We start from the raw sequence: 20,808 nt of genomic DNA, 5'->3' as shown, positions 1-20,808 counted from the left end.
GGTCCGAACCTAGCCAAGCGAGCTAGCCGACACGAAGAGTAGGGCGAACTACCCCCCTTCGATTTTAACAATTACCCTGTCAGCCAATTAATTAATTAACAACACAAACACACACACAAATACACGCTTCTCAATTCACCTCTTTGAGGCCGCCGATAGAAAAATAATTTTTTTTTTTCGTTAACATCTTTATTCAAAATGCAACGGAAGATGGGCTCCACACCATCAACCTCTAAACGACCCGCACCAGAATCCCCTATCGACAGCCGTTCAAAACCGTGAACCGCCGGCGGACTCGTTCGTTCGACTTCCTATACACCTCCCCTACTAGCTCCCCTTCATCGCCTAGAGCCCCTACTAGATCTCCTTCCTTCTCCGATTCCGATAGCTTGTTCGAAGCAACCATAACCAATATTCCTGATAAATACTCCAATCAGAAAGACCTCTTCGGACTGCTTAAATCTATACCTACCCTTATATTCCTATCCTTAACCTTATACCGAGGTAATAAAGCCCATATTACCTCTAAAGACTCGCAGCTGTTTAAGAAACTTCTGACTCTCCGGTCCCTACTTTCGGAAAGAATCACCATCCAACTTAACCAACCCAACCGCGAATCCAACTCCCAATCCCAATCTCCAAGACTACACAAACCTACCTATGTGTAGTTTTATCTGTAGACCCCAACATCGTAGCGACGGATATCCTAATTGCCCAAAATCCATTGACAGGCTCCTTTCTAAAGGATTCTCTATGTTTTCAAAAACCTACCGTTGTGTACCGTCTCAATCCCCTGGCCCTCACCCTTTACAGTGTGGCAAATGCTTCACATTTGGCCACAACACAACTTCCTGCATCCAACGGGAACCCCTATGCTACCGTTGCGGCGACAAGCACCCATCCTCATACTGCACAACCTCCACTCCCAGCTGCGCCAACTGCAAAGGCAAGCACCTTGCCTTTGCCTCAAAATGCCCAAGTCGTCCCTCCCCTAAATCCCTAACACCGACTAAAACCGCTCCGGTCAAATGCGTAGACACCCTCGCTGATGTAATGTCCGAGAAAGATCCAACCGATCTGATACTCCCGAACCCGAACGATTCAGGGTGGAGGATGCTATCAGATTTACGTTCCTATGCTTTGAATCACTGACTCCCAACTCCAAGCTCGTTCGCGAGATGATATCCTATCACGCTGCGCAATTTTTCCGCAGGAAAGCTTCCTATGTCGAAAAAGGGAACAAAGTACCCATATCTATAACCCGCCTACCTCCTCGCTCCCGTCATTAAAAACAAACAAAGCCACATCCACGATGGCCCATCCCCGTTTCATATAAATGAACATTAAAATTAGCACGGTTAATGCATGCAGCTGGAAGCGAAAAAGAACATAATACACACTTTACACACAGGTTCATTTCATATTCTTGCGGTTCAAGAAACACTTAGCAAATCAAAAGAAACCTTTACCATCAATCGCCATAAAGTGTTTAGATCTGATAAAAACACCTCTAAAAGGGAACTTCACTTATAGTTCACTAAACAATCGCTTCCAGCCAATTTCAAATACCTATACAATTTCAACACATAGATGCATGCGCAGCGACAATTCACACACAGTACGGCGATATCATAATATTACTTACTACAATAGCCCGACAACTAAACTCTCGTTAGATTTCATAACTTATATTTCCAACCTTCCAAGAGCCGTAGTTCTAGGAGACTTTAATGCAAGGCACACATCCTTTGGAGACACCTCCACAAACGGCAACGGCCGTATTCTCGTCAACGCTCTCCTCTCACTTAATCTCTTCCGAGTCAGAAATACTAACCCTACTTTCTGCAATTACAGGGGATCCTCAATCCGACATCATATAATCTGCACCGACAAGCTAAAACTATTAACTACAATGCAGATTCAAACGCCGCAAGCTACGCAACCGGCATACAAAGAAATACGCGACTACAAAAAAATTAACTTTAATAATCTCCGGGAGCAAATATCAAACGCGAACTTAACTCCCCCAATAATTCATAACGCCGCCGACATAGATAACGCGATTTAAATATATACTTTAACTGTTCAAAACGCCGTCAACGAAACCACACCATTAAAACGTATATATTTCAGTAGAAAACCGTTGCCGCCGGAAATTGTCAAAATTATAAGAAAGAAGCGCGAACTATATAGACTTTTCACCAGAACACGCAACCCACTCGTTAAAACAGAATGGAACAAGTTAAACGCCCTAGTCCGCCTCGCAGTCAACAACCATCAACAAAAAAGATGGCACGAATGTTGTTCAAAATTAAATTACCATAACGGCTCCCAATTCTGGAAAAAATTTAAAACATTAACCGGGCAAAAAGAATTTCCATCACCCACTTGATCATCAATAATCAGATTTATAACACACCCGCACAAAAGGCAAGCGCGTTTGCGGATACAATTGAATTACTACACACCACACACACGGCCCCACAGCATGACGTGGCATACATTAGATCCTTAAATTTACATACCACACAAGTACTTCAAATAGCATGCTACACCCAACACAATATTTTGTGCGAAATTACTTCTGACGACATAGCAAACACATTCGCGAAACTTAAAAACAATTCTCCAGGAGAAGATGAAATAAGGAACAGCATAATTAAAAACCTACCGCCTTCAGCAATAGAATATCTTACCTGCATTTACAACGGTATACTTACATCCCGATATTATCCCACAACCTGGAACAGCGCGAATATAATAATGATACCTAAACCAGGAAAAGACCATATAGACGCGAAATCATACCGCCCTATCTCCCTAGTAAACAACTCGGGAAAAATATTCGAACGTATTATCTCGTCCCGTTTAACCGAATACTGCGATCACAACCATATCATTCCAAATTCACAAACTGCGTTCCGAAAGGGACGCTCCCCACTTGACTCAGTCCTAAAACTCCAATCTGAAGTAACTTCGTACATAAACACAGGCGGCTGCACACTTGCAATCGCCTTAGATTTCGAAAGAACTTTCGACACTGTATGGCATAACGGCCTCTTGTACAAATTACTTCCACCACACTTCGTGAAAATAATACACTCCTTTCTGACGAATCAAAATCGGTAATACCTTTTCGCGAACTTTCTCATTTAATGCACGATACGCCGCACTAGGCTAACGGCTTAAACTCCTACTCGTGCAACAACAAACTGAAACGTCAAATCAAACTCCTAGAACAATGGCTCAATAAATGGCGATTAAAACTAAACCCAGATAAATCACAACTAATTTTATTCACACATGATAGGTACACGTGCAAACTCACACTTCCACCCGACCACATTAATATTCAAATTTGCCGCACCCGCTTATGAGGAAGGAAATAAAATACCTGGGAATAACACTCACACATACTATAAACCCACACAAGGATCTAGCAATAACACTAGACAACGTTCGAAAGCGGGCAAACGTTTTATCTCTCGTAAACGGCACCATACAATTATGTAGCATAGAAACACTGCTCCACACATACAAAACTTTCGTAAGACCACTAATCAATTACCCAGCAGTCTCACTAACAAACATTTCCGATAGCCAACTAGAAGTCCTCCTCACCACCGAAAGAGAAATCCTAAGAAAAATCGCCAGACTAGGAAGGTTCTTCCCTGAAGAAGACCTGTACAACAGCGTAGATATCCCACCCATCACAGACCGTATCGTCACACTTCAGATCAAATTTGTTAAAAGGGCAATTCAAGCAAATAACCCCATCTCCACACATACACTTACACAACCTCCCCGAAGAATAACCACCAAACTCAAACAAAAAGTCACTTTCCTTCCGCCCGACTCCTGTCCATTACACCCGATCTTCCCGATGATTACATCGACCACCTCAATTCCCTACCTAACTCCATCAGATAACCACAAAACCAACTCAACTACATACAAACACACACACACCCCACACACAAGTAACACTCACAAAACCTAAAATTTAAAATCACAAATCAGATTACAAAATTACACATATGGCTGAAGAGGACCAACTTCATTGGTCCTAGAACGGCCTGAGGTAGAGGGGTTTTAGTTGGTAGGCGCTCCTTCAGGGTGAATCCAACACCATCCTGTCATAAGGACGGCAGGGTGTCTTTTGAAGATTTTCCCTCTTCCCCGAAAACAAAAAAAAAATCAATAATCAGAACCATTCGGCTCTCGTTTAGCTCTTGTAGCTACTTTTAGCGCTAGTAGCTACCGTTAGCTCCAGTAGCTACCCACTCTAGCTGTAATTAGCTACATTTAGCTCCTGTAGCTACTAATGAATGTTGATTGTATATATTATTGTTAAGGTATGAATGTGAGTATGTTCTTTTGTTTGTTCTATCTCTTTAGATAGTGCTTTGTAAATAAATAATTTCATTTCCATTTCATATATATATCTATATATTTTTTATTTAACTAAAACACCTCCACTTGTCTTCTTTGTGGACGTTCCTTCGCCCTAAAAAGGAGTCTTCCACGTCACATCAAGCTCCACTGTCCCCTACGGAATTCCTCCCCTGCCGATTACCTGCCGGTGCCCAGTTGCAGGCCTGCCATTGACACTTCTTCTGGGAGTAACTTCAGCTCTGTTAAAGACATCCCCTCACATTCTCCACCTGTAACTTGCGACTTATGTGGCAAGAGTTACGCATCCTTAGAGAGATTAAAACAACACCAACGCTATTACTGCCACCCTCTCGTTGAGCTACGATGTAAATGGTGCGATTGGGAATTTAAGACCAAGACCGGCCTTTCTCAACACTTTCGCCAGGCCCATTGCACCGAGTATGAAGCCAAGGTTGAAGAATCCGATCGCTGAAAGGAGCGCCGATTCTCAACCCTGGAAGTATATCACATCGTCCTGGAAGAACTACGCTTTTGAGGACCAGTTTCACAACTACAAAGGCATCTCTCTGAGAAATTCAACCATGACGTAATACCCATCAAAACCCTAGGCGGTCCCAACGTTACAGAACAGAGATAGACCGAATCCGCACCGACTTCCTAGAAGCAGAACCCGGGAAGGACCCTTCCGAGCTTGCTGCCCTCATACCCTCCACTTCAATAACACCCGCTACCCCGGAGTCTGACACTTTCATCTCGAGTGCCCCTGAAGACCTTCGAGCCCCGGACAATAGCCCACCGCAGCTAAGCTCATCGCCTCCCTTCCCGAACTCTCCACCGGACGACAACCGTAAATGACCCAGTAGTAGAATACCTACGGCTGCTGCTGTCCGACGACGCCACCACCGCAGGGGACAACACACTATTACAACCCCTCCTCCATTTAAACCCCAATGCGGTCCTTCCTTCCGAGCTTGCTGCCCTCATACCCTCCATTTCAATAACACCCGCTTCCCCGGAGTCCGACACTTTCATCCTGAGTGCCCCTGAAGACCTTCGAGCCCCGGCTACGACCCCGGATAATAGCTCACCGCAGCTAAGCTCATCGCCTCCCTTCCCCAACTCTCCACCGGACGACATTTCCACCCAAACCGTAGATGACCCAGTAGCAGAATATCTATGGCTGCTGCTGTCCGACGACGCCACCACCGCAGGGGACATCACACTATTACAACCCCTCCTCCATTCAAACGCCAATGCGGAAACCGCCCTGGAGGAATTTCTTCTCCATATGCGTGAGAAAGGGAGGACAACAACCGGACTTGCGACGACTCCCCAACCCCCCAAGGTTTCCGCTCATCAACACTCGAAGCGACGAGTAAGAATCACCCGCTACCGACTAGCCCAGCAGCTCTACAAAACCAATAGAGTCATGCTTGCCCAAAAGATCATCGACAGTCTTAATCTAGAGCAGCCGCCGACCACGTTCCATCCAAAGCACCTTTATGGGGCTTACTCCCGGATCTTTGCCATGTCCGACATCAGCAAAGGCCTTCCTACACTGTGTGATGTCAAACCTCCTTCACACAATCTTTTCTATGCTCCCGCCACCGAAGAGGACATTTGGAATCAACTACTAAGATGTCTGATACTGCTGGACCTGATGGTATGCGCCTGCGCGACGTCGACCATATACCCACTCGACGTCTGGCTCTTCTATTCTACTTTATGTTGCTTACTGGAGCCTCAGTAGATATATCATCTCCTCACTGACGAGCTGCGGCCAACACACCTCCCCGCCAATAAACATCGAACGTGGCGTCAAACAAGGGGATCCCATCTCTCCCCTTTTCTTCAACGCCGTAGGACGAGCTCTTGTACAGACTCAAAACCACAATAGCCCGGCATTCATTTCCGGGAAAACAAATACAGCGTCTTGGGGTATGGGGATCACCTGGTCCTCATGTCGACTTCCCTTGACGATCAACAACATCTTGTCAGGGTGGTCGACCACTTCAATCAAGCAAGAGGCATGCAATTAAACAGCAATAAGTGCACGCACCTCAGCGACAATCTACTACCGGTAAGAAAGAAACTGTACACTCCACCAAGAGCAGTGTGTACATTGGCGGTGATCCTATTCCCCAAATTGGCCCCGCAGAACTATTCAGGTATGTTGGGTATCGTTTCTATTCACACATGATAGGTACACGTGCAAACTCACACTTTCACCCGACCACATTATTATTCAAATTTGCCGCACCCGCTTATGAGGAAGGAAATAAAATACCTGGGAATAACACTCACACATACTATAAACCCACACAAGGATCTAGCAATAACACTAGACAACGTTCGAAAGCGGGCAAACATTTATCTCTCGTAAATGGCACCATACAATCATGTAGCATAGAAACACTGCTCAACACACAAAACTTTCGTAAGACCACTAATCAATTACCGAGCAGTCTCACAAACAAACATTTCCGATAGCCAAACGGACGGCAGGGTCTCTTTTGAAGATTTCCCCTCTTCCCCGAAAACAATAAAGAATCGATATTCAGAACCATTCGGCTCTCTTTTAGCTCTTGTAGCTACTTTTAGCACCTGTAGCTACGAATGAATGTTGATTGTGTATATTATTGTTAAGGTATGAATGTGAGTATGTCTTTTTGTTTGTTTTATCTTTTTGGATAATGCTTTGTATATAAATAATTTCATTTCCATTTCATATATATATCTATATATTTTTTATTTAACTAAAACACCTCCACTTGTCTTCTTTGTGGACGTTCCTTCGCCCTAAAAAGGAGTCTTCCACGTCACATCCTACGGAATTCCTCCCCTGCCGATTACCTGCCGGTGCCCAGTTGCAGGCCTGCCATTGACACTACTTCTGGGAGTAACTGCAGCTCTGTTAAAGACATCCCTTCACATTCTCCACCTGTAACTTGCGACTTATGTGGCAAGAGTTACGCATCCTTAGAGAGATTAAAACAACACCAACGCTATTACTGCCATCCTCCCGTTGAGCTACGATGTAAATGGTGCGATTGGGAATTTAAGACCAAGACCGGCCTTACTCAACACTTTCGCCACGCCCATTGCACCGAGTATGACGCCAAGGTTGATGAATCCGATCGCTGAAAGGAGCGCCGATTCTCAACCCTGGAAGTATATCACATCGTCCTGGAAGAACTACGCTTTTGAGGACCAGTTTCACAACTACAAAGGCATCTCTCTGAGAAATTCAACCATGACTTAATAGCCATCAAAACCCTAGGCGCTCTCAGCGTTACAGAACAGAGATAGACCGAATCCGCACCGACTTCCTAGAAGCAGAACCCGGGAAGGACCCTTCCGAGCTTGCTGCCCTCATACCCTCCATTTCAATAACACCCGCTACCCCGGAGTCCGACACTTTCATCCTGAGTGCCCCTGAAGACCTTCGAGCCCCGGCTACGACCCCGGATAATAGCTCACCGCAGCTAAGCTCATCGCCTCCCTTCCCCAACTCTCCACCGGACGACATTTCCACCCAAACCGTAGATGACCCAGTAGCAGAATATCTATGGCTGCTGCTGTCCGACGACGCCACCACCGCAGGGGACATCACACTATTACAACCCCTCCTCCATTCAAACGCCAATGCGGAAACCGCCCTGGAGGAATTTCTTCTCCATATGCGTGAGAAAGGGAGGACAACAACCGGACTTGCGACGACTCCCCAACCCCCCAAGGTTTCCGCTCATCAACACTCGAAGCGACGAGTAAGAATCACCCGCTACCGACTAGCCCAGCAGCTCTACAAAACCAATAGAGTCATGCTTGCCCAAAAGATCATCGACAGTCTTAATCTAGAGCAGCCGCCGACCACGTTCCATCCAAAGCACCTTTATGGGGCTTACTCCCGGATCTTTGCCATGTCCGACATCAGCAAAGGCCTTCCTACACTGTGTGATGTCAAACCTCCTTCACACAATCTTTTCTATGCTCCCGCCACCGAAGAGGACATTTGGAATCAACTACTAAGATGTCTGATACTGCTGGACCTGATGGTATGCGCCTGCGCGACGTCGACCATATACCCACTCGACGTCTGGCTCTTCTATTCTACTTTATGTTGCTTACTGGAGCCTCAGTAGATATATCATCTCCTCACTGACGAGCTGCGGCCAACACCCCCCCCCGCCAATAAACATCGAACGTGGCGTCAAACAAGGGGATCCCATCTCTCCCCTTTTCTTCAACGCCGTAGGACGAGCTCTTGTACAGACTCAAAACCACAATAGCCCGGCATTCATTTCCGGGAAAACAAATACAGCATCCTGGGCTATGAGGATCACCTGGTCCTCATGTCGACTTCCCTTGACGATCAACAACATCTTGTCAGGGTGGTCGACCACTTCACTCAAGCAAGAGGCATGCAATTAAACAGCAATAAGTGCACGCACCTCAGCGACAATCTACTACCGGTAAGAAAGAAACTGTACACTCCACCAAGAGCAGTGTGTACATTGGCGGTGATCCTATTCCCCAAATTGGCCCCGAAGAACTATTCAGGTATGTTGGGTATCGTTTCTACCCTACCCGAACCCAAACGTCCATCCCCACCGACATCTCTACCGCCCTGCAGCGAATCAAGAATGCACCGTTGAAACCGTGGCAAAAACTGGAACTGACAACAACTTATCTCCTTCCGAAATTCTTTTATCAGTTTCAGTTCCCCTCTGTATCCTGTCGAGCGCTCGATGTGGTAGACAAGGGCATTCGCCGTACAGTGAAGACAATCCTCCATCTGCCCTCGTCATCGTGCAACGCCTTCCAGTACGCCGAGATTAAGGCTGGCGGGCTTAGACTTCCCTGTTTCGCAGCCCGCATGCCAGACATACTCCTCAAATGGCTACACAACCTCACACAGTGCGACGGTCCACAACTCCTTCCCATCCTGGATTCGCCGCACATACTCAAACTAGCCGAACGCCTTGCTAGGTTCTGTCAACCGTATGGATCACAGAGGGAACAACGGGGTTTCTGGCGTAACCGCCTTGAAGCTTCCGCCCCATGCTCTGGACTGATCGCACATTCCTCACCGCCACAGGTCACCAACTGGATCCGTTCCCCTCCATCTTTCTGGAACGGTTCCACCTACGTCAAGGTCATCCATCTTCGAGCTGGGGTTTTACCAACTGTAGGAGGCCTCCACAACCAACGCCTCCTCTTCGAACAACTCCGCTGTAGAGCCGGCTGTCGTGCTGTGGAAACCACCAGCCACATNGCTCCCGCCACCGAAGAGGACATTTGGAATCAACTACTAAGATGTCTGATACTGCTGGACCTGATGGTATGCGCCTGCGCGACGTCGACCATATACCCACTCGACGTCTGGCTCTTCTATTCTACTTTATGTTGCTTACTGGAGCCTCAGTAGATATATCATCTCCTCACTGACGAGCTGCGGCCAACACACCTCCCCGCCAATAAACATCGAACGTGGCGTCAAACAAGGGGATCCCATCTCTCCCCTTTTCTTCAACGCCGTAGGACGAGCTCTTGTACAGACTCAAAACCACAATAGCCCGGCATTCATTTCCGGGAAAACAAATACAGCATCCTGGGGTATGAGGATCACCTGGTCCTCATGTCGACTTCCCTTGACGATCAACAACATCTTGTCAGGGTGGTCGACCACTTCAATCAAGCAAGAGGCATGCAATTAAACAGCAATAAGTGCACGCACCTCAGCGACAATCTACTACCGGTAAGAAAGAAACTGTACACTCCACCAAGAGCAGTGTGTACATTGGCGGTGATCCTATTCCCCAAATTGGCCCCGAAGAACTATTCAGGTATGTTGGGTATCGTTTCTACCCTACCCGAACCCAAACGCCCATCCCCACCGACATCTCTACCGCCCTGCAGCGAATCAAGAATGCACCGTTGAAACCGTGGCAAAAACTGGAACTGACAACAACATATCTCCTTCCGAAATTCTTCTATCAGTTTCAGTTCCCCTCTGTATCCCGTCGAGCGCTCGATGTGGTAGACAAGGGCATTCGCCGTACAGTGAAGACAATCCTCCATCTGCCCTCGTCATCGTGCAACGCCTTCCAGTACGCCGAGATCAAGGCTGGCGGGCTTGGACTTCCCTGTTTCGCAGCCCGCATGCCAGACATACTCCTCAAATGGCTACACAACCTCACACAGTGCGACGGTCCACAACTCCTTCCCATCCTGGATTCGCCGCACATACTCAAACTAGCCGAACGCCTTGCTAGTTTCTGTCAACCGTATGGATCACAGAGGGAACAACGGGGTTTCTGGCGTAACTGCCTTGAAGCTTCCGCCCCATGCTCCAGACTGATCGCACATTCCTCACCGCCACAGGTTTCCAACTGGATCCGTTCCCCTCCATCTTTCTGGAACGGCTCCACCTACGTCAAGGTCAGTCTTTCCCAAAGTGGGCGATAACGCCCCCTTGTGGGCGCTGCAGGTCTCAAGGGGGGCAGTAAGAGACCCAGAAGAAAATGGGCACGTTGTGTAGAGGCGGGCGGGCGGGGGGTGATTTGTAATTTTATTTAGCTAAGAGGCCTCTTAAACAACAACTGCAAGAGCTCTCGACTCTAGCATTGTTGTTGTCTTAGGTGAGGTTTATTAAAGATGAGAAAATATGTGAAGAACTATTATTTGCTAGAAATTTAGAGACCGATACAAAAGGTGAAACCATATTCAATACATTGGAAAAGTTTTGCGATGAGAAAGAGATTCCCTTGAAAAATATTATTTCAGTTGCTACGGATGGCGCTCCGGCTATGACAGGGTGTTATTGTCTGAGGACATGGTCACGCTCTGTCTGGTCTATGTGTGTTAATCACTCATCTTTCTGACTAAACCCTTTCTCTGCCATGATGTTCACAAAGGGTCCTTACCAGTAAATGCTGAACGGAAACCTTCAAGATTCCATTCTCCAGTGTCTCCGAACTCAAAAATAGTATTTCGGGTGTTTATCCACCCTTGTGGAACATTGACATAATTACCGAAGTCATAACACGACCATGGGTGTGTTACTTGACCGTTGTTGTTAAGTAACTGGTCTTTTCTGACTCTAAATGACGCAATTAATGCGCCAATGGTAAAACGTTTGTCATGCTGGAAGTTGGACCTAGCACTAAGTTCTGCTTCAGCGTAATGCTTGATTCGATTGAATTCTTGGTGCTCATTTACATCTCGTGTGACCCACAATGTTTGTGAAATGGATCCATTTTCTGATTCGTGTAATGATGCACCTAACTTGATGTGTCTATCAAGCATACGTACTTTATCTGCGATAAGTCCAAATAATGAGTGGTTCAGCTGGAATTGCATTATATCTACTGGAAAGTCATCAGGAGTAATGCCTGCACCTTGTAGTGATGCTAGCTGCTCAGTTGTTAAAGTTGTGGCACGTGCCCATCCTAGAAGATTGACGGTGGGTAAGCCACATGCTTCGTTGTCAGGTCTCAGATCATCTATTTCCCATTCAGCTGGAGCTGCTGGGTTAACGGTTTTTAACATATCCTGTTTAATACGTTCTGACAGGATCTTTGGAGCTGGCATGCTTTCATAACGCCAGTGAGTGGCTGCGCTTATTTGATTAAAATGGCCATGTAAATTTGGCCACGCAGGAAAGCTGATATTGTATTTTTGTTGTGCCGCATCCATTGTACAACCGATTGATCGAAGATATTCGTCCACACACGCTTCATAGCGTACTTAAAAAATAAAATTCCAGATGTCCTTGGTGTACGTTGCGTTATTCATAGACAACATTTAGTTGCTAGAAACTTAAGTGAAAAACTATTTCAATCACTGCAATATGTCATCAAAGCAGTCAATAAAATCCGCAACAGCTCTTTGAATGATAGATTATTTCATCAGCTTTGTGTTACTAATGACGAGGATTTCAACCGTTTGTTGTTTCATACTGAAGTTCGTTGGCTATCAAGAGGCAATTGTCTGACTCGATTTTACAACCTGTTTGACTCTGTTATAGAGTTCTTGGAAACTAAAGATACAGAATTGCACGACAAGCTCATAACATCAAAGAATGATATAGCTTACATGACAGACCTGTATAAATTGTTCAACGACATGAATCTCCAACTGCAAGGCGATAAACTAAATTTAATTAAAACAAAAAACGTCGTTGCTGCTTTCGCAGCCAAACTGCTTCTACACAAAAAGAATCTGGGCAGACGTGAGTTTCACAATTTTCCAAATTTATCAGTATCATGCAGTAACGACGAATTGTTTGCCTACTGCCAACATTTGGAAAACCTCCACATTGACTTCACCGAACGATACCAGGACATTTTGAACTTGGAAATACCAGACTGGGTGTTGGATCCGTTTTCAAATGTCAACACAGCAATGTCACCTCAGCTGGAAGAAGAACTTATAGAATTGACAACAAACGAGGAAATAAAAATCAAGTTCAAAAATGGTTACCAAGAATTTTGGCTTCAAAAACCGATCCCTCAATTGTACCCTGGATTGTGGTCAATCGTTCAACGATTCTTGATAGCATTCCCATCGTCATATTTGTGTGAACGTGGATTTAGTGCTGTGACAACACTGCTTACTAAAAAGAGAAATCGTTTGCTTGTTACCGAACGTGGCGACTTGCGACTGTTCTTGAGTAAATTGGAACCTGATATCAACAAACTTATTAAACAGCATCAGATTCATCCTTCACATTAGTTTTTATATAAGGATTGATTATTTTAGTTATATTTTTAATAAAAGATACTCTGTTTTAATACTATAAAGTTGCGTTTCAATAATCATTCTTATTGGCAGGTGGAGCCCGTAAGAGTTAACTTGAGACCTAAGCGCCGTTGTATGTTACCTACTGCGCTCAGGTTTCAAGTTGCGGGTTATAGTAAAAGTTTCGTTTAGAATTCTCCGTTAATATACATAATATACATATATAGGTCACAATAATTAATTAATTTAATTTGAAGTTATAGTGGTTTTTAAATAGGTGAAAAAATGGGAGCGCTAAAAAAATATTTATTCTCAAAGTGGGCAGTAGACAAAATAAGTTTGGGAACCACTGGTCAAGGTCATCCATCTTCGAGCTGGGGTTTTACCAACTGTAGGAGGCCTCCACAACCAACGCCTCCTCTTCGAACAACTCCGCTGTAGAGCCGGCTGTCGTGCTGTGGAAACCACCAGCCACATTCTTCAAAAGTGTCTGTTGATACACTACGAACGAATTACGAACACGACAACCTGGTAGGAATCCTGTCGGATGTTGCTCAAAAAGAGGGCTGGGAAACTAGAACCGAACCCAGGTTCCGGAACCCCGACCGCCGCCTAAGGAACCCGGAACTCCTCTACGTGAAGGACTCCATCGACATCGTTGCCGACGTTGGGGTTGCATGGGAGCGACCGGAGCTGCTTGACGTCGCACCCTCCAACAAAATTGCGACGTATTCAAACTGCAATTTTCTGGATACTGTCAAGGCTTCTCTCCCTGATCGCCCTTTGCATGTACTCGCCCTCATCATGGGAGCCCGCAGCACCTGGTGCTCCACGAATAACATCCTTCTGGAAGTCCTAGGTTTGGAAAAATCTATCATATCCAGCTTCGTCTGCTCCGCCATCCGGGGAGGAATATTCTCCTATTCTTCCTTCCACAGGATCGTTTGAAAACGATGAGATCCTTCTCCAGCCCAACACCGCAACGTCTAAATAACTAATAATAAAATACATTGTATAGATAAATCATGCCGTTGAGCGTACATTCCCTCCCCTCCCTATTACAGTAATAAAAACACTCTGTACTTAAAATATATAACAAAGCCACGGCGGCAACATCTCAGCCGAAATCATTGTAACCTCTCACCAACAAAAACAATGAATNAACTTGCCTTTCTGTTTGGAATAAAAATGCTTATTCAAATGCCTACTGTCCTTTTAAAAGGACGGCTGTTTAGGATCTAAATTTTTTTTTACACAAATATGACTACAAAAAAAATGAATAGGGGTTATTATTTCTCCCACCATACAGCAAAGTGTCTCAATCTGTTGAAATGAAAAGAAGAAGACTTAGACGGGAAGAACTACCTTTTCGTTTAGATGCTGTTATAATAGACGAATTACGTGAAGAATTAGCAAATGTAGACAAGGAGACAACTTCTATACAATCCGATATTGACTCCGATAAAGACAGTACAGCAGGTGATGATCCTGATAGTGACCCAGGATTTGATGTTGTAAAACCATCAATGATTCATTAAAAACTTTGCTAAGGTAACCAAAACCCTAACACAATGCTTAAACAAGAGAGAAAAGATAGAATTAACCTCACATTACGTTAACACCTTCGAACAATGTAAAACTCTACTTTGCAATGACTCAATATTAAAATATCCAAACTTCACTAAACCATTTACCTATAGTAACAACTAATGCTTCAAACTATGCATTAGGAGCCGTTTTAAGTGTAGGTTTGATTGGTGGCAATTTACCTATGGCATATGCCTCAGGTACTTTAAACCCCGATGAGGGAATTTATTTAACGATCGACAAAGAACTTTTGGCAATAGTTTTGGCAGTGAAACAATTCAAAATTGTTACAGATCATAAACCATTACAATGGCTACTTTCATTGAAAGAACCGAACTCGCGATTAATTAGATGGAGATTAAAATTACTTGAGTATGATTATGAAATAGTTTATAGAAAATGTAAAGCTAATTGTAACGCAGATACTCATTCACGCATTGAAATCAACGCAGCGGAAAACGAATCCATATCGCACAACCGGATGATTCTAATAAAGACAGAGACAATTTATTAAATCTTCCTAGTACCTCTAAAAACCGATTTCAATCCAGTAAAGGACATTCTTAATACTTTCTCGCGATACGGTTAAGCATAGAACACATGAACGTGGAAGAAACATTAAAAAGCCTCCTTATCTTTATTTCACATCACGGTACATCACTGACGATCACCTCTGATCATGGTACAAATTTAAATAGCGAAACATTCATAGAATTTTGCAGACTGCATACTATTAAACTACGAATAACTAGTATAAGAAATTCTCGAGGAAATGCGTATGTTGAACGATTCCATTCCGCACTAAAAGAGTCCATGCAAGCTCTAAAATTAGAACATCTCAATAAGAGCAATAATATTTTTATTCAATACGTCATAATAGCTTATATTAACGCAACTTATGCCGAATTGCAATATACCCCTTTCCAAATAATTAACGGACACTTTCATCTTAACCATCCACTAGAAATAACTAACGAAATCATTCTCAATAATTACGTTCAAGAACATAAAGAAAAATATTCAATCGACTTAAAGAAAAAAACCATTTAAATACAAGAAAAAAGAATGAAACTGCCAATAAAAATCACGAAGATCCTTTTTCTTATTAAATTTCCTAATTGGTGACCCCTTGTGTACTGCTTCAAATCAAAACTCGTCTTGTGAATTATTCTCGTATTATTGGAGTGACGGCATTTTGAGGATGTTTGTTGTATTCTCAAATATGTATGCTACTAATTGAAATAGAATAAAAATGTTACTAAAAATGAGATGATGATTTTTTGCAATTCTTTTACTAACATACCCGTGACACTTACTATGAATTAGTAAATTCCCTCTCTCGAGATCGTTTTTAATATATAAGTATTCAGTAACTTGCATTTCTGTGACAATAATATTTTAGATCAGTCAGATAAATTTGCAAAATTAAGGCAATTATTCAATAAAATGAACAACAGTTTTCAGAAATTTGCTCCTTTATCCGAAAATCAGTGTTGATGAAGCTGGTAGTATACTTCGGGCATCATGGCTGCAACCAATTCAGTCCGAGCAGCCGATAAAATACGGATATATATTCCGGACTGAGACTACTAACTCTGGTTATGGAACACGGTTTGAACCCTACGAGGGAGCAAATAATATATAAACCCAAAAAACAAAGAATTTGGCTTAGGGCTATCTATCATTTTACACTATCTAGATGTTCTTCTATCGGTTCCGATATATTCGTATCATATCTTTTGTGACAACTTCCTTACAACCATTCCTTTGTTGGAAGAAATGGCCAATAGGGGAGTACGTATCACAAGTACAATACGAGAGAATTGTACATGAAAATGCCCTCTTATCAGCAACAATGAAATAAAAAAGAATAAGAGGAGTTTTTACTTATTACAAATCAAACGAAAAAGGAATTGTTAAAGTGAAATGGCTTGACAATATAATGTCATTGGTATCTAGTTTAATACCAGTTCATTCTATCCACGCTGTTAGCTGATATTCGGCAAAGCAAAAAAATCACTGTAGGTTAACCTCACAACATTTTCATTTATAATCGTAATATGGAGGGTTGTTGACTTTTCAAACCAAAACGTTAGTCTCTACAGGGGAAAAAAAATGGTATATACCTCTTATATTTCATATGCTGCATTTAACTGTACAAAACTCATGACAATTACATAGATGTCAAGGAGGCAAGTTAGACAATTGGAAATTTCGAACACGAACAATTAGTTATGTCAATTTAGGAAGGTAATTAACGAAGGTTTGCGGCTCGTTCAAGACTTTCTCAACTAGAAACTTCTGATTTTCGCTATGACTATGTGGATCATCCCATTATAACCCAAGAGAAGAAGCAAACAAGATGCAGGTTATTCCATAAAAAATTGTCGACCAAATGTGATAAATGCAAAGCAGCACTTCAACGTTACCTGCTTTAAACGATATCATACCAAGGATTAATCGATTAATGTATTGTTTTATTATAATTTGTCACAGGAGCTGTCTTATAACTCTATAACTTGCCTTTCTGTTTCGAATAAAAATGTCTCCTTTTAAAAGGACGGCTGTTTAGGATCTAAGTTTTTTTTACACAAATATGACTACAAAAAAAATGAGTAGGGGTTATTATTTCTCCCACCATACAGCAAAGTGTCTCAATCTGTTGAAATGAAAAGAAGAAGACTTAGACGGGAAGAACTACCTTTTCGTTTAGATGCNCCGTCTCAATCCCCTGGCCCTCACCCTTTACAGTGTGGCAAATGCTTCACATTTGGCCACAACACAACTTCCGGCGTCCAACGGGAACCCCTCTGCTACCGTTGCGGCGACAAGTAGCCATCCTCATACTGCACAACCTCCACTCCCAGCTGCGCCAACTGCAAAGGCAAGCACCTTGCCTTTGCCTCAAAATGCCCAAGTCGTCCCTCCCCTAAATCCCTAACACCGACTAAAACCGCTCCGGTCAAATGCGTAGACCCCTCGCTGATGTAATGTCCGAGAAAGATCCAACCGATCTGATACTCCCGAACCCGAACGATTCAGGGTGGAGGATGCTATCAGATTTACGTTCCTATGCTTTGAATCACTGACTCCCAACTCCAAGCCGCGCAATTTTTCCGCAGGAAAGCTTCCTATGTCGAAAAAGGGAACAAAGTACCCATATCTATAACCCGCCTACCTCCTCGCTCCCGTCATTAAAAACAAACAAAGCCACATCCACTATGGCCCATCCCCGTTTCATATAAATGAACATTAAAATTAGCACGGTTAATGCATGCAGCTGGAAGCGAAAAAGAACATAATACACACTTTACACACAGATTCATTTCATATTCTTGCGGTTCAAGAAACACTTAGCAAATCAAAAGAAACCTTTACCATCAATCGCCATAAAGTGTTTAGATCTGATAAAAACACCTCTAAAAGGGAACTTCACTTATAGTTCACTAAACAATCGCTTCAAATACCTTAAATTTACATACCACACAAGTACTTCAAATAGCATGCTACACCCAACACAATATTTTGTGCGATTTACTTCTGACGACATAGCAAACACATTCGCGAAACTTAAAAACAATTCTCCAGGAGAAGATGAAATAACGAACAGCATCATTAAAAACCTACCGCCTTCAGCAATAGAATATCTTACCTGCATTTACAACGGTATACTTACATCCGGATATTATCCCACAACCTGGAACAGCGCGAATATAATAATGATACCTAAACCAGGAAAAGTCCATATAGACGCGAAATCATACCGTCCTATCTCCCTAGTAAACAACTCGAGAAAAATATTCGAACGTATTATCTCGTCCCGTCTAACCGAATACTGCGATCACAACCATATCATTCCAAATTCACAAACTGCGTTCCGAAAGGGACGCTCCCCACTTGACTCAGTCCTAAAACTCCAATCTGAAGTAACTTCGTACATAAACACAGGCGGCTGCACACTTGCAATCGCCTTAGATTTCGAAAGAGCTTTCGACACTGTATGGCATAACGGCCTCTTGTACAAATTACTTCCACCACACTTCGTGAAAATAATACACTCCTTTCTAACGAATCAAAATCGGTAATACTTTTTCGCGAACTTTCTCACTTAATGCACGATACGCCGCACTAGGCTAACGGCTTAAACTCCTACTCGTGCAACAACAAACTAAAACGTCAAATCAAACTCCTAGAACAATGGCTCAATAAATGGCGATTAAAACTAAACCCAGATAAATCACAACTAATATTATTCACACATGATAGGTACACGTGCAAACCCACACTTTCACCCGACCACATTAATATTCAACCCACACCCGCTTATGAGGAAGGAAATAAAATACCTGGGAATAACACTCACACATACTATAAACCCACACAAGGATCTAGCAATAACACTAGACAACGTTCGAAAGCGGGCAAACGTTTTATCTCTCGTAAACGGCACCATACAATTATGTAGCATAGAAACACTGCTCCACACATACAAAACTTTCGTAAGACCACTAATCAATTACCCAGCAGTCTCACTAACAAACATTTCCGATAGCCAACTAGAAGTCCTCCTCACCACCGAAAGAGAAATCCTAAGAAAAATCGCCAGACTAGGAAGGTTCTTCCCTGAAGAAGACCTGTACAACAGCGTAGATATCCCACCCATCACAGACCGTATCGTCACACTTCAGATCAAATTTGTTAAAAGGGCAATTCAAGCAAATAACCCCATCTCCACACATACACTTACACAACCTCCCCGAAGAATAACCACCAAACTCAAACAAAAAGTCACTTTCCTTCCGCCCGACTCCTGTCCATTACACCCGATCTTCCCGATGATTACATCGACCACCTCAATTCCCTACCTAACTCCATCAGATAACCACAAAACCAACTCAACTACATACAAACACACACACACCCCACACACAAGTAACACTCACAAAACCTAAAATTTAAAATCACAAATCAGATTACAAAATTACACATATGGCTGAAGAGGACCAACTTCATTGGTCCTAGAACGGCCTGAGGTAGAGGGGTTTTAGTTGGTAGGCGCTCCTTCAGGGTGAATCCAACACCATCCTGTCATAAGGACGGCAGGGTGTCTTTTGAAGATTTTCCCTCTTCCCCGAAAACAAAAAAAAAATCAATAATCAGAACCATTCGGCTCTCGTTTAGCTCTTGTAGCTACTTTTAGCGCTAGTAGCTACCGTTAGCTCCAGTAGCTACCCACTCTAGCTGTAATTAGCTACATTTAGCTCCTGTAGCTACTAATGAATGTTGATTGTATATATTATTGTTAAGGTATGAATGTGAGTATGTTCTTTTGTTTGTTCTATCTCTTTAGATAGTGCTTTGTAAATAAATAATTTCATTTCCATTTCATATATATATCTATATATTTTTTATTTAACTAAAACACCTCCACTTGTCTTCTTTGTGGACGTTCCTTCGCCCTAAAAAGGAGTCTTCCACGTCACATCAAGCTCCACTGTCCCCTACGGAATTCCTCCCCTGCCGATTACCTGCCGGTGCCCAGTTGCAGGCCTGCCATTGACACTTCTTCTGGGAGTAACTTCAGCTCTGTTAAAGACATCCCCTCACATTCTCCACCTGTAACTTGCGACTTATGTGGCAAGAGTTACGCATCCTTAGAGAGATTAAAACAACACCAACGCTATTACTGCCACCCTCTCGTTGAGCTACGATGTAAATGGTGCGATTGGGAATTTAAGACCAAGACCGGCCTTTCTCAACACTTTCGCCACGCCCATTGAACCGAGTATGAAGCCAAGGTTGAAGAATCCGATCGCTGAAAGGAGCGCCGATTCTCAACCCTGGAAGTATATCACATCGTCCTGGAAGAACTACGCTTTTGAGGACCAGTTTCACAACTACAAAGGCATCTCTCTGAGAAATTCAACCATGACCTAATAGCCATCAAAACCCTAGGCGCTCCCAACGTTACAGAACAGAGATAGACCGAATCCGCACCGACTTCCTAGAAGCAGAACCCGGGAAGGACCCTCCCGAGCTTGCTGCCCTCATACCCTCCATTTCAATAACACCCGCTACCCCGGA

General features: G+C 43.4%; 1 protein-coding gene across 1 annotated transcript; it reads left to right on the top strand.

The window, feature by feature from the left end:
• The first annotated feature begins 11,785 nt into the window (after positions 1-11,785).
• On the top strand, positions 11,786-13,419 carry LOC112904325 (protein FAM200A-like). Its single transcript, XM_025974077.1, has 2 exons — positions 11,786-11,864; positions 12,164-13,419. Exons 1-2 carry the CDS (start codon positions 11,786-11,788, stop codon positions 13,129-13,131), a joined length of 1,047 nt encoding a protein of 348 aa, XP_025829862.1. The 3' UTR covers positions 13,132-13,419.
• The last annotated feature ends 7,389 nt before the right edge of the window (positions 13,420-20,808 follow it).

This window comes from Agrilus planipennis, unplaced genomic scaffold (assembly GCF_000699045.2).
Source record: "Agrilus planipennis isolate EAB-ADULT unplaced genomic scaffold, Apla_2.0 scaffold64, whole genome shotgun sequence".
NCBI classification, from domain to species: domain Eukaryota; kingdom Metazoa; phylum Arthropoda; class Insecta; order Coleoptera; family Buprestidae; genus Agrilus; species Agrilus planipennis.
This window is presented reverse-complemented; position numbering and strand designations above follow the sequence as displayed.